Below are 13,377 nucleotides of genomic sequence, written 5' to 3' on the forward strand. Positions count from 1 at the left end.
TCGTCGATAATAATTATACTTAGATTTGTAATTAAGTTAAAGCCAGGTGGATAATGAGGAATTACATAAGATTTTTAATTGCCAACAACAATATTAAAAGTTGTATAACCAAATTCGATGTACAAGGATGGCTTTAGCAAAATGTGAATGACTGGCTGTTTTAATTTCTTATCTTAATCTGACAACATCATCCATATCCGTTTAGTGATTGGAAAAAGAAATACATTATACTTATTTTTTTCCAACCACGTAGGTAATGAGCTAAAAATGTCGAGTCAATGAAAGTAGAGTAGGTATTAAATGATTCTTGCAGATATTTCACTTACAACTTTTTCCTTTTTAAAAAGCTAAATCTTAATTTAGATTGGACAATGGACATGGTTTGTGTTCTGAGTAATTTTCTTCAAGCAAGACAGAAAAATTTGAGAAACTAACTTTATTTCCAAAAAAATATAACATGTGAAGCTGTATATTTCCAAAAATATATATAGCTTCACGTGTTTACATGTATAAGGTTAAGGTAGATCTAAAAACTTGAATTTATTTCACAAGACAAAATAAAATAAATATGTAAGCAACTTACTGTAAACATCGCAGAGTTGCTCCTCATACAATGTGCCAAAACAATCGCATCTATAGCCGTTGTATTCATTGATACACCTCGATCCTTCAAAACATAAGTTCTCCATCGTCCTACATTTGTCTATGCATCCTTCTTTAACGTTTTCGTGTTTAGTAGCAATGAGGGGTACTATAGGCAGAAGGTCCGAAGCGGCCTTGCCTGAACTGAGGACCATGTCGCTGATGCAGCCAACAAACGATTCTATTATGTATTTAACTCCGTGAAGTTTTTCTTCTGAACTTAGTCCTGGAAATGTATCAAATAGGTTCATTAGTTAGACATAATATTGCATTGATTTAAAAAATTTAATATGATGTACTTAAATAATGAGATCACAGGAGTTTACTACTTCGTTAAACATACAAATGTAATAACAGAGATGTCATGACAAGGCACAAGTAGGTAAAATCACAAGACCTAACAATTATAATGTAGAATAAAATACATGCCATAAAAATGGCAACTGATAGTAAGCAACAGAATATTTGTAAAAATATGATGATAATTGGAACATACCTCCTATTAGTATGACTGAAGTTAGATTGTCAGTGATTCCATAATTTGTATCAAAACTGAGGCCCTGAAAAGTAAATCTTATTTTACAGTTCGTAAATTTGAGAAATAAAAGTTTTGACTGTGTTAAGAGTAAGGAATATATATAAACCTTTTTGATAAGTCCGGCTTTGCGCTGATGTATATTTAAATACCTAGTTACAACCTATGTTTCTTCTGTAAATGGTGCAATAAAAAGTTCTTATTTCTTATTCTTTCTATCATACCGAGTTCTTATATTTTATATCTGTCTATCATACCTTCAGATACACCTCCTCCTTGAGCTGATCAACCTTTGCGATCAGCCTCGCTCCGTGAACATCTATAGTTACCACCACATTGTGCCATTGATCGCGGTTAAGAGCTCGACCAACTGTTACCGATGTTAAGTGCTTCCCGAATACATGGACGACTGAAAGAATGCAGTATTTTCCATAAAATACCTGAACTGATTATACTATAAGGGTGTGACGTAGTCAGGTAAATGAAACGAGTGAATGCTCGAATAATACTACTATATTTGAAGGAATAACACAATTATATAGGTGGTACAAAGATTAACATAATAGAAGATTAAATAGGTACTTAGTCTAACCTCACATCACCGCACTTATTGAAAAAAAAAATGAATTTATATAATATATTTTTTATTTTACAGTCAAATTGATAAAATATAATCTATTTTTTACGTTTTATAATAAGGTTTTGTACGGTTTTTATGTACAATGTCTATTTTACCATACTTATTTATTATCTCTACGTTTGGTGGTATGTCCTTAATAACTTTATAAGGGCCTAAATATATATTATCTAATTTATTACTAGGTGTATTATTTTTTACTAAAATTAAATCATTTTCCTTATAGCTTACAGGATTAATATTTTTGTCATACACATACTTTCTATTTATCTTACTTCTTAACAAATTATTTCTAGCCTCTTTTTGAGAAAGTTGCAAACGGTATTTCAATTCATGTGGATAGCTCTCATAATTATAAAGAGGTTCTACATCATTTGTCAGATTACTAGGGAGAGAACATTTCTTACCAAACACCAACTCGTACGGGGTGAAATCTGTTTCAGTATGAACTCCTGTATTGTAAGAGAAACACCAAAAAGGAATCCACTTACTCCACATCTCCGGGTGATTCTCTGTTTGAATACGTAGAAACGCATTCAAATGTTTGTGAGTGACTTCCAGAGCTCCTATGGACTCGTGATGGTGGGCTGTTGAGTTGAGTTGTTTAATATTTAATAATTTACATACCTCTTGAAAAATTTCTGATAAAAACTCCTTCCCTCTATCTGTAGCTATACATTTTGGCACACCATACCTGAGAATAAAATTATTAACAAACGATCTTGCTACTTCATCAGCTTTTTTGGAAATTAAGGGATAACCTTCTACATATTTTGTCAGTTCGCATTGACACGTTAGTATATAAGAATAATTATCATTATCTCTTTCCAAAGGACCAACAAGATCTAAGAATACTTTTTCAAATGCAGTATGCGCTGTACTAGTAATTTCCATTGGTTCTTTCTTTGGTATTGAATGTTTTTGACGTTGACAACTGTCGCAACGTTTTACAAATTCTCTAACATCTTTATCAATACCAGGCCAGAAATAATATTTCTTTATGTTGTTTGACATTCTTCTCATACCAGCATGGCCACTGCTAGGCAAGAGATGAAAATCATTTAAAATTATTTTTCTATCATGTTTATTCTCAATTCTTTTTACATTACTTAAAATACTTATACGCGGTCCGGACCTATTCTTATCGTTTTTTATTTTATCTAATAATTTTTCTATAAAAATTTCATTATCTTTACTCTTTAATATGTATATTTCTTCTAACTTTAATAAATTACAAAAATTATCTAAATCTCTCACAAATTCGCCTCGCGTCATTTGTGATTGAGAATCTAGAAATTTCACATAAATTGTTCTTTTACTTTCAATATAGCATAATATTTTATTTTCTTTTGTGATAATTCCCTCTTTTTTAAATTGTTTTAGTCCCTTAATATCAATAAGTTTTAATTCTACTGATTCTTTCGGTCTTATATGGGTACTTACGACCTTTGGTTGATCAGGCCTCAAGTCTAAAGCATCCATATCTACCGATGAATCTAGTTTATTTAATTTTCTTGCGCCCGCTCTTGTCATAACATTAATAACACTTTCGTGCATTTCTTTTAAATCATTTAATGTGATTCTAGACAATGCATCTGCAGCTGCATTTTCAGAACCTTTAACATATTCTACTTCAAAATTATATTCCTCTAATATGATTCTAAATTTCATGAGCCTACTCGAAGGATCTCTCATATTGAACAAGTATACTAGTGGTTTATGGTCTGTCAGTATTTTAAATGGGCGCCCATATAAATATGGACGAAAATACTTCACAGCCCATACTATTGCTAGCAATTCTTTTTCTATCACTGGATAATTCTTTTCACCTTTATTTAAGCTCCTACTAGCATAAGCTATTGGTCGTCCATTTTTGTTTGATAAAATTGCTCCTATAGCATTATTTGAAGCATCAGTTTGTACTATAAATTTATTTTGTTCCGAAAAATCGGGATACTGTAACACAGGTGGGCTTATTAGTAGTTCTTTTAGTTTTTCAAAAGAGTTTTGACTTTCGGTATTCCATTCAAATGGTACGCCTTTTCTAGTTAATTTATTTAAAGGATATGCGATTTCTGCAAATTTTGGTATGAATTTTCTATAGTAATTCGTGAAAGCTACAAATCTTTTTACTTCGTCTGAATTTGTAGGAACTGGATAATTTTGTACTGCAGATATTTTTGCAGGATCCGGCATTATACCTTCATTAGAAATCACATGACCTAAATACAAAATTTCTTTTTTAAGAAAATCGCATTTTACTGGGTTCAATTTTAAATTGACCTGACGTAATCTTTCAAAAACATCTTGTAAATTTTTATTATGAATTGTTAAATTACGGCCAAAAACAATTAAGTCATCTAAATAAATTAGACATTTTTCATAATTTAGACCAGCCATTGCCAATGTAATCATTCTGGAAAATGAACTTGGGCTAGTTTTAAGTCCCATTGGCATACGTGTCATCTGATACTGTCCTGAATGGAAAGCTGTAAATTTTCTACTGTTTTCATCTAAATTAACATTATAGTATCCTTGATGCAAGTCTAAATGTGTGAAATAAATGCTACCTGACAACGAGTCCAGAATTTCAGTAATATCTGGTAGTGGGAATTTATCGTCTTCAATCTGATTATTCAATTTCCTATAATCTACGACAAGCCTCCATTTTTTGTCTCCTGTTGAATCTGATTTTTTAGGTACTAACAGTATTGGACTAGACCAATCGCTCTTGCTAGGTTCAATTATCCCTTCCTCTAACATTTTATAATTAATTTCGTCCTTTTGAGAGTATGGCAAACGATATTGTTTTGAAAAGATTGGATTTGTATTAGGTTTGACAGAAATAGTATGTGTGTATACATCAGTAGTACTTAATTTATCACCAGGGAGGTAAAATATATCTGAATATTTAGCGCAAATGTTCTCAATAGTTTTTTGTTCCTCAATATTTAAATGTTGCAATTTCATTAATGAGAAAAGTTTTTTCACTCTATTTGAATCGGTCGTTGACTTTTCAAATTCACAAATATTATAGTTACTAACTTTATCAATTTTTGGATTTATTTCTGTGAGTTGAACATCATTTTCAGTAACATTAAGTATTCTAACAGGAATCAATCCATCTTTTGGTGAACATATGGAACTTGCTAAAAATATACCATGTTTTATTTCTTGAGATAATATGACACAATCTTCATTAATGTCCGTATGTATAAAATGTATTGACTCGCTTCTAGCTGGGATCTCAAAAATAACATTACATGTATTTATTAAAGGTAAAGTAATTTTCGAATTAATAAATAATGTCAAAGTATTTTTACTGAAGTCTAATTGAGCTTTGCATCTATTTAAAAAATCACGGCCTAAAATTCCACTTCCTTTAATTGGTAAATTTTGAAAAACAAAAAACTTATGATTGAATGTTTCATTATTAAAAGTTAATGGTAAAAATAAGTATCCTATTGCTTGTACACTTCCACCTAAACCGTTGACTGTTACATTCTCCTTATGGATTGGAATGTTACATTCTATAGCATGTTTATACGTACATGCCGATATTGATGCTCCAGAATCTACTAAAAAATATTTTTTGTTATAATTATTACATGATGATGAAAGTAAAGAAATATAACAATTACTATCACTGGCTAAAATAAATTTTTCACTATTCCTCACGAAAAAACTGATTCAAAGAAAGTTCTGACTCTTCAAATTTTTTCGAAATTATTATTATCATTATCATGCATTAAATGAATATTACGATTATTACGCATCCCTTGATTTCCTCTAGTTGAATTAAAAAATTTACCTCTCTGCTGTGGACCTCCGCTACTTCCTCGCGTGTACTGACCTCGTGACCCTTGTCCTCGAGAAGCTAGATGAGCTGCTTGCTGTCCTCGAGCTCTTCCTCTATGTACAGGATAGCGGCAACGTCCTCCACGCCAGCTTCTATAATAATTTGAACCATTGTTGAAATATTTATTATGGTATGGTTTCTTGTACATACCCATGATTTCTCCAGATGTTGAAGGAATTGATACTTCTTCATCTTGGGCTGCCTGTACAGCATCTTTAAGTGAACTATAATTCCTGGCAGAAATAATCGTACTAAGTCGACGATTACGCAAGCCGTCAGCAAATTGCTTAACAGCCATTTTTTCATTAATAGGTTTTAATATTTTATAGCATTGATCATTCCCGTCAGCTTGCGTTATCGTTAAATCAACAAATAGTTCCGTTATTTCTTTACCATAGTCAGCAATTGACAAGTCATTTTGTCTAATTTTTTGTAATTTATTTTGTATTGCCGTTGCAGCTTTCTTACACAATAATACATTTCTCATATCAATAATTAACTCATTAACTGATTCATATTTTGATTTTAATTTTAACTTAGCTTCAGGAGAAAGCCTACTTTTTAATACGAAATTAATTAAATTTTGTTTACATGTATCTTCTTTCAATAAAGTATTATAATATTCAATGTTATCAATCAACTGTTTTGTATTCGACTCCTCATTTGTCATAATAGGTAAAAGATTTAACGCCGTTTTTAAATCAAAAGAATTCATGTTGAACGATGACTTCGGCTTATCACTATTACACAACACTAAAATATTTTCATGTAACTCTAAAAATCGACTACAATAATTTTTGATTAATATAATATCATCCGAACTATAATATTTTCTCTTAAGTTTTTCTTCAAAACCTATCAGCCACGTCTCATATTTCTCATAGATTGCATTAATCTCATTTAATTTGTTTACTAACACTTTTTCCGTTCTTCGACTGGCTCCTAATTTAATTAAATATACTCTAATTTTCTTTAATTCCTCATACAATGATATAATAGTTTCCATTAGTCACTTACCACCATAACGTAGAGTAAAATATTCTTGTACCTGTGCACATAAAGAACATAACACATTAAAAAATAAATAAAAATAGACTTTAAAATATAATCGCGATTACAATTAACACTATCAAGTCCAAAGTTCAGTCACAGTGCATCATCCGTCCGTCCGTATATGGAAAGTCGCTGCATTCCTTACCGGTGACCTATATCTCGTACATAAAATTATTATTAGGATATTTGATTATATATTTAAGATACTTTTTTTTTTTTTTTTAAGTAGATTATTGTATTTTATTATTTTCACTTTTTTTTTTTTTTTTTTTTAATATTTATTTTTATATAATAAATTTTCACTTTTGAAATATATTTATGCACTTTTATTTTTATTTATTTTTTACACCATTTCTTTTGAATAGATTTTTTGGGGTGGGTTAAGGTCTTCCAACTGTCGCCGGAAAAGTGATCTTCTTATAGTCGCCCGATTTATCTCCTTAACAATCCATTTTCTATGGCATTTTCTATATAGTCGATATATGAAGAACAGCACGCCACACAGTATAATTAACAGGATAACACACAGGATAATATTTGTGGTGCTCATATGAAAGCGAATTTGTTCTGTAGTTGCTTTATTATCGCCAGCCGCAGCATTCTGGATGACCAGGGTTTCTTCTTTAGACTGTGGGGAGCCCATTATTTTTGTGAAATTTTTTATTCACGTGTACACTAGCGTTTAGTCCGAAACAAAGATAGAACTGGTACTTTTCCATTGTCCTTATTAACGATTACACGAGTAACGTCTCAAATTCGCGGCGCGGTGGAAGATTCCATAGGCAGGGTCGCCATATAAGGGTGTGACGTAGTCAGGTAAATGAAACGAGTGAATGCTCGAATAATACTACTATATTTGAAGGAATAACACAATTATATAGGTGGTACAAAGATTAACATAATAGAAGATTAAATAGGTACTTAGTCTAACCTCACAATACTGTTTTTTTATTAGCTTGTTCAAAATACAAAGGGGTAATATGGTTTGACCTTGCGTACCTAGATCTATTAAGCGAATTTCTAGCTAGTAATTAACACTTATAAAAAGGGTGTTTGTAAGGAGGTCAGGGATGATTATGCAATACAACAAAAGGAATGTATATTAGTATCAAATTATATAAATGTTACCTTTAAGTTCACCTTTCTCGACAATAACGTATAAAGCATAGGGCTGCATTTTGAAGACAGGATTCTTAACATTATGATAAACAAGCAGTCCATGGGGCAGTCTTGTGCGAAATTTGAAGGATATTTCTCGACATAGCCTGAAAGTATATAAATGCAATAATTGCAAACATCTGATTTTTTTCTATCAAATACTCAAAATCCAAGTAACTCTACGCATTTTATTTTATTCTTAAGATTATTTTTAAGTCCTTCTCTTTCTATTATCTCTCCTATAACGATGGCTAGAGCTCTTACAAGTATATCATTATATCAGAATAGATTGTTACGCTTCTTTTGTTATTATTTTGAGAAATTATATTCAAAAGTTTTTTAATTATGTTGACATAATAGGTTATCACAATACACAGAGATCATCAATAAATTATGCATCATTTTGACTTTCATTGTAAATGAAATCTATTTCGTTAATATTTCGATAATTTCGGGTCGTATCAAAATTACCCACAGCATTCGCAATTTTTTAATACAAGGAGTATATCACGCAATAGTTTATGAAACCAACAATTATGTACTTAAGATTTATTGAATTCAACAAAACGAGATACACAATACATTGCTCTCAAATATACAACTATGGCTTTCAAATACACGTCCTATAAATGTCAGCTGTATAAGGATTGATGTCAACCATTAAGTCATTATTTTATTTGCCTCTAGATATAACTGTTAAAAGTTCCATATATTTATTAAAACAGTAGTTGGTAGTTGAAAGTTTAAGAACACAAATAAGGGAAAGTAAAAATATCTCTTGATTTCCTTTTATGTAATATAGGATGATATGAAAATATTCATTGAACGGATATATTTAATTTGAGTATCTTTTGGCACAATATACTCAAAATAAAATGTATTAAGGTATTTAAATAATCTTACTTGATATATCGCTTTGATTCGCCAGTTTCGTTAATTACGCTTTACTATTTATTTTTTTCTGACTTAAGTAATTAGGGAACACATTTTGAATTAGGGAACTCCAAAATTGTGACGTCACTGTCATACTAGCTTCATATAAATTTTTGTTTTGGACATTACAAAAAAATATCTATTGTGACTAGTTGGAACAAAACCAATTGTGTCTATATATACAAATTAGATTTTTGATATGACGTTCTCAATTATGAAAGCCATCAGATTATTAACAAACTAACATTTGACACTACTATCAGCAACATCATTTAAATCTATCAATCCCAACCTTAGTTAAAAACCTTAGTTAGTGGAAAACTGAAACCGATTTGACTATATCATTATTTACCTACTTTTGTAATTTTTTTTAAAATCCAGGAATTACTTTCTGTCAACGGCTTACCTCAATTGAAACCTTTGTATAATATTTCCGTCCAGCTGAATAAAGGTGTTATCCTTAGCAAACATGAAAGTGCGGTGGTGGCCTGATTCTGCGAAGGTCAGGAATCTATCTCTGTCACTGGGAGGGATAGGTGGTATCACTGTGGCGTAAGTCGTTGATACATTGACGGTTGTGGCGACGGAAGATGTGGAAGTCAGGGCTAGAGTGGTGAGAGGGAGTACTGAAAAATTTAAATTTTTATGAAAAAGTATGTGAGTAACTAATCTTTGTACCCTGTGAGAAAACTGTACAATTTAAAAAGATCTGGTATATAGTTTACTGACATGTCAGTAACTTGCTATAGATAAATAATACGCTTCTATTTTAGACTAACGTTTTTGTATAAAAATTAAAGACTAAGCAAAGCTGAAACTACTGGGCGCAGAAAGTTGAAATTCGGTGTATATAAGTAGATTCCTCGGGGAATACAATAATATTAACTGGAAATATATTTTCTAAATGATTCAATTATATTGTATAGTGTTGACCTTGTACCTTTTTCCTCAGAAGCTAAATCGACGGGCAAGCTGCATCGAACATCAGCTGTTCGAAGCAAAATAAAAAGTATTATCGATTTTAATCCTCTTCCAAGCAGCGACATCTTGCTCGATTGGGTTCATTTATCTACAACAAATTATGCAAATATATCTCGTATTTTTTTCCTATTAAGAATCAATTTCGCCAAAAAGGAAATGGAATATCCTTGATCTTGCAATCCTTAATCAGACTATGATTCTTTAGAATATTCTGCTTTGTAATTTGAACCTTTTGGTTAAAATTTAGGGTTCAAAATTGAGTCTTTAGTATTCATGTAGGGTATTGAGCGGAAATTCGGAATCAGAGAGCGTAGTGTGGGCCGGTTGGGTTAGGCCAGTATATTTTGACCGTGCTTTACTTGTATAGTATGCGAATGGCCAGGTTCAACTCAAAGTGGATAAGTTATAGCGCTAAATTGGCTGAAGTAACAGCTCCGTTGTCTCGAGATACTACAATGGTTTGAGGTATCCATTTTTGAGACCAGTTTTTGATTTAGAATCTTTAAAAAAAATTGTGACAATAATAAAAAAAACAAATCTATTTTCACTAACACTTTTCTCGTAATTTTCTTAATCCCATTGAAAAAGTTGAACATTTTACGCGACTAATCCGTGATGGTTTCGTTTTAATTTCTTCCATTTTTTTATTTTGTAAAGGAACTAAGAGAAAATGATACGATGTTCAATAATAGATAAAAATACTTACACAAAATAATATAACTTGATTTCATCCAATTTATACTTCACTTAACAATCAACTTTCACATGATAAAACATTTTCACTACCTAATATAATAAAATACAACAAAAACAGAAGCTCATATTCGCGCGCGTAGTTTTGTTATTTTCTTTTTAATTATTTAAATTTTCACAGACAAACCTCTATTAGTGGCCAGTGCGCGATTTAAAAAATAAAAAGTCTTTTATTCTTAAAAGTGTCTGACGGTGCAAGGACTTGCACGTCCCCAGTCAACCGCACAGCACTGAGGACTTTAACGACATGTAATAACAGATACAATTTGTCCTCGTGTGTCAGTGTTGTTCCCAGGATAAGGACACAGGACTTCAGAGGAGAGGTTAAATGAGCGGTTCATAGAAATCGATATGCTTATCTTTGATTAGCTTTGCATGTAACCCTATAGTTACTTCCATGGTTCTCTCAAGTCTGAGCGTTTTCCCGGTTATTTCCACTGCCATAAAGCCACTTTTTGCCTTTTCTGCCAGTGCCAGGTAACGGCATAGTTTTTTTACTTGAAAACGAAATGCAACGAATCCCATCGATCTGATTACTTAGTTATCTTGTATTGCTACGCCAAATCACTACTTCTAAAATTAAGCGGGCATCATATTTATTAGTATTAGTAGTTAGTAGTAGTAGAAGTATTCTCTTTATAGAAATTAGATTATATCATTGTTAATGTTTATTTTGAAATTAATACGTCAGGGAACTAAGTTTTAGATGGGAATTTTATCGACATAGCAACATCGACTTTTTTCCTTACCACGTGGTAACCCCCATGCTTACTATAACAAATCAGTAACCTGACTGATATGTTGTTGGAAATTAAACAAATTTCAAATGTCTCAGTAATCAATTCGAGAGATTACTTAATTTATCTGTTCTCTTGTTGTACTTTGTGGAACTATTTTGTTATAATTCCAAATAATTTACACTCCATGTGCAATGCATTCAGTGCAGTACGTAGCGGCAATGCGGCGTGTTTAATTAACATTGCATTTATCGAATAAACCATTTGACATGGGTCTTTAATTTAATTATCTTGTTAATTGGTAATGAGTGCCAATTTAATCTGCACTGCGCTGAAAGGGTTTCGTGATTTACACGAAAATGAGGCCATGTGTTTGTGAATCTAATTTTGAAGTTATGTTTTACTGAAATAATTTTATTTAGTTGTTATTTGGCATATAATTTAGTGTTCCGAAAGAAAGAATATTTTTTTGCAAAATACATGAGTTGGCGTTAAAAGAAATTAAATACACATTTCACCGACTGTCGAAAATTATTTAGTTAAACATAATTGTCACTTGCCGTGTTTTTTACGTGCTACAATTAAAAAGTCACTTGGTACGTTTTCTTCGCTGGCCTGCGCGGCTTTTGGAAGTCGGCTGGTAGACTTTTGTAATTAAATGTTTGGTGTCGACAATCTATTATATATTTTATAATTTCAAGTAGAAAATAAAATTATAAATTGTTTCACTCATAAAACTCATCTTCTGTTTAATCGTCTTTTAAAATAAGTTCATTGATATAGATACCGATAAAGCAATATCCTGATTACTTATGCGGATAGATTTAGCAATATTTTTAACTATATCCCAAAAGGGTGATTTTGTTTAGTTGTATACTAATCACATTGGTATCATAAACTCGATCAGCTGATAGTTTTTTAATGTTTATATCTATACATTGAACTTTATGTAAAGTGGTCCGACAACATAGACTACCTAAATTTTCCATAGAATCAGGGGCATAAATAACAATATTTTATGACACCCAATTACCCAGTTTTTAGTTCGTGATTATTAAACCCACCTGGATGTCGTGCAAGACTGAGTGTATCCGCTGCGTGCGTAGGCGCAGTGGCCGCTGCCATTTTGAGGAGGTCACCCGCTTGCTTGACGCATCTCTTAGGATTGTACTAAGGGACGATCATAATCATTGAATTAAAGAATTAACCTCTTGTTGGTGAAGTTCCTTAACGATTTTTACCTCTACCTCATATTGCTACGTGTCATATCAAGGAGACCTTACATTGTTTTTACTGGCTATTTTTTAGCGTGAGTTGCAACAGTCGCTGCGGTCGTTTAGACAAAATGGCGTGCTTTGTTTGCGTTTTTCTGCGCAGGTTAAAGTTAACGTCAAAGTTGACTAGTGCAACCCAGTCTTAGGGTTCTGAAAACAAGAAACCGTTATTCTAATATTCGTTATTTTTAGGACCTATTCCTTCCTTACTCTTACTATCTAGCTAATCCTTATTAATCTCATACTTAACACAGGGTCGTGAATAGATTCACTCTTATAGTGATAAGAATCTGAAATTGTAATAAACTGTATAATGAGAAACTAAATTGAAGACTGGCATCATAGTTGCTTACCACGGACTACCCTTTCAAAATGTGCCATTTAAACTCGTATGCATCTGTATAAAAAAGTAATTAATAAGTACTGGCCGCTAGACTTCTGTACTATTTTAAAAGAAAAAGAAAGAACTGAAAAGTCATTGATTCTTATTGTCATAATTTTTTTATGGACTCTCCGTGTATATTCAATCCCGGCAATAACAGCGTTCATTACATTTTTTCATACTTTTCTATCTTATATATATTTTACCAAAATGTTTCTCTCTGCGTTTATAATTTTCTTCAAAGATTTCAATAGCTACTAAGAATGGCACAAAACGTAATTTAGTGAAAAGAAGATCTATAGAATTCCACAATCAAAATAAAAAGGGATTGATAACAATACATTTTACTTATCAATCTGAACGTGAAACCACAAACTTAGGCCTACTTTGTATAAGAATTGTCACGCGTCTTATTGTATCGCGATCGAATACT

The 13,377-nt window shown here is 31.7% G+C and overlaps 2 protein-coding genes across 3 annotated transcripts in view; both read right to left on the reverse strand.

The window, feature by feature from the left end:
* The window catches only part of axo (axotactin), a 32,124-nt gene extending 21,341 nt beyond the window's left edge, over positions 1–10,783 (reverse strand). The window contains exons 1-7 of one of the 2 annotated variants that reach the window (XM_053750177.2): positions 10,505–10,783; positions 9,758–9,886; positions 9,224–9,443; positions 7,855–7,991; positions 1,435–1,586; positions 1,139–1,202; positions 584–868 (exon numbers count right to left, since the gene is read on the reverse strand). In XM_053750177.2, the coding sequence (XP_053606152.1) occupies positions 584–868; positions 1,139–1,202; positions 1,435–1,586; positions 7,855–7,991; positions 9,224–9,443; positions 9,758–9,863 (964 nt within the window). In that variant the 5' untranslated portion in view covers positions 9,864–9,886; positions 10,505–10,783. The remainder of the gene's footprint in view (positions 1–583; positions 869–1,138; positions 1,203–1,434; positions 1,587–7,854; positions 7,992–9,223; positions 9,444–9,757; positions 9,887–10,504) is intronic. The other variant, XM_053750176.2, reaches the window with a different exon arrangement.
* Positions 5,525–7,683, reverse strand: LOC128672786 (uncharacterized). The gene has a single exon (XM_053750179.2). The coding sequence runs from the start codon at positions 6,677–6,679 to the stop codon at positions 5,525–5,527; it is 1,155 nt and encodes a 384-aa protein (XP_053606154.1). The 5' UTR covers positions 6,680–7,683.
* Positions 10,784–13,377: the final 2,594 nt, after the last annotated feature.

The sequence above is a fragment of the Plodia interpunctella genome, chromosome 10 (genome assembly GCF_027563975.2).
Source record: "Plodia interpunctella isolate USDA-ARS_2022_Savannah chromosome 10, ilPloInte3.2, whole genome shotgun sequence".
NCBI classification, from domain to species: Eukaryota; Metazoa; Arthropoda; class Insecta; order Lepidoptera; family Pyralidae; genus Plodia; species Plodia interpunctella.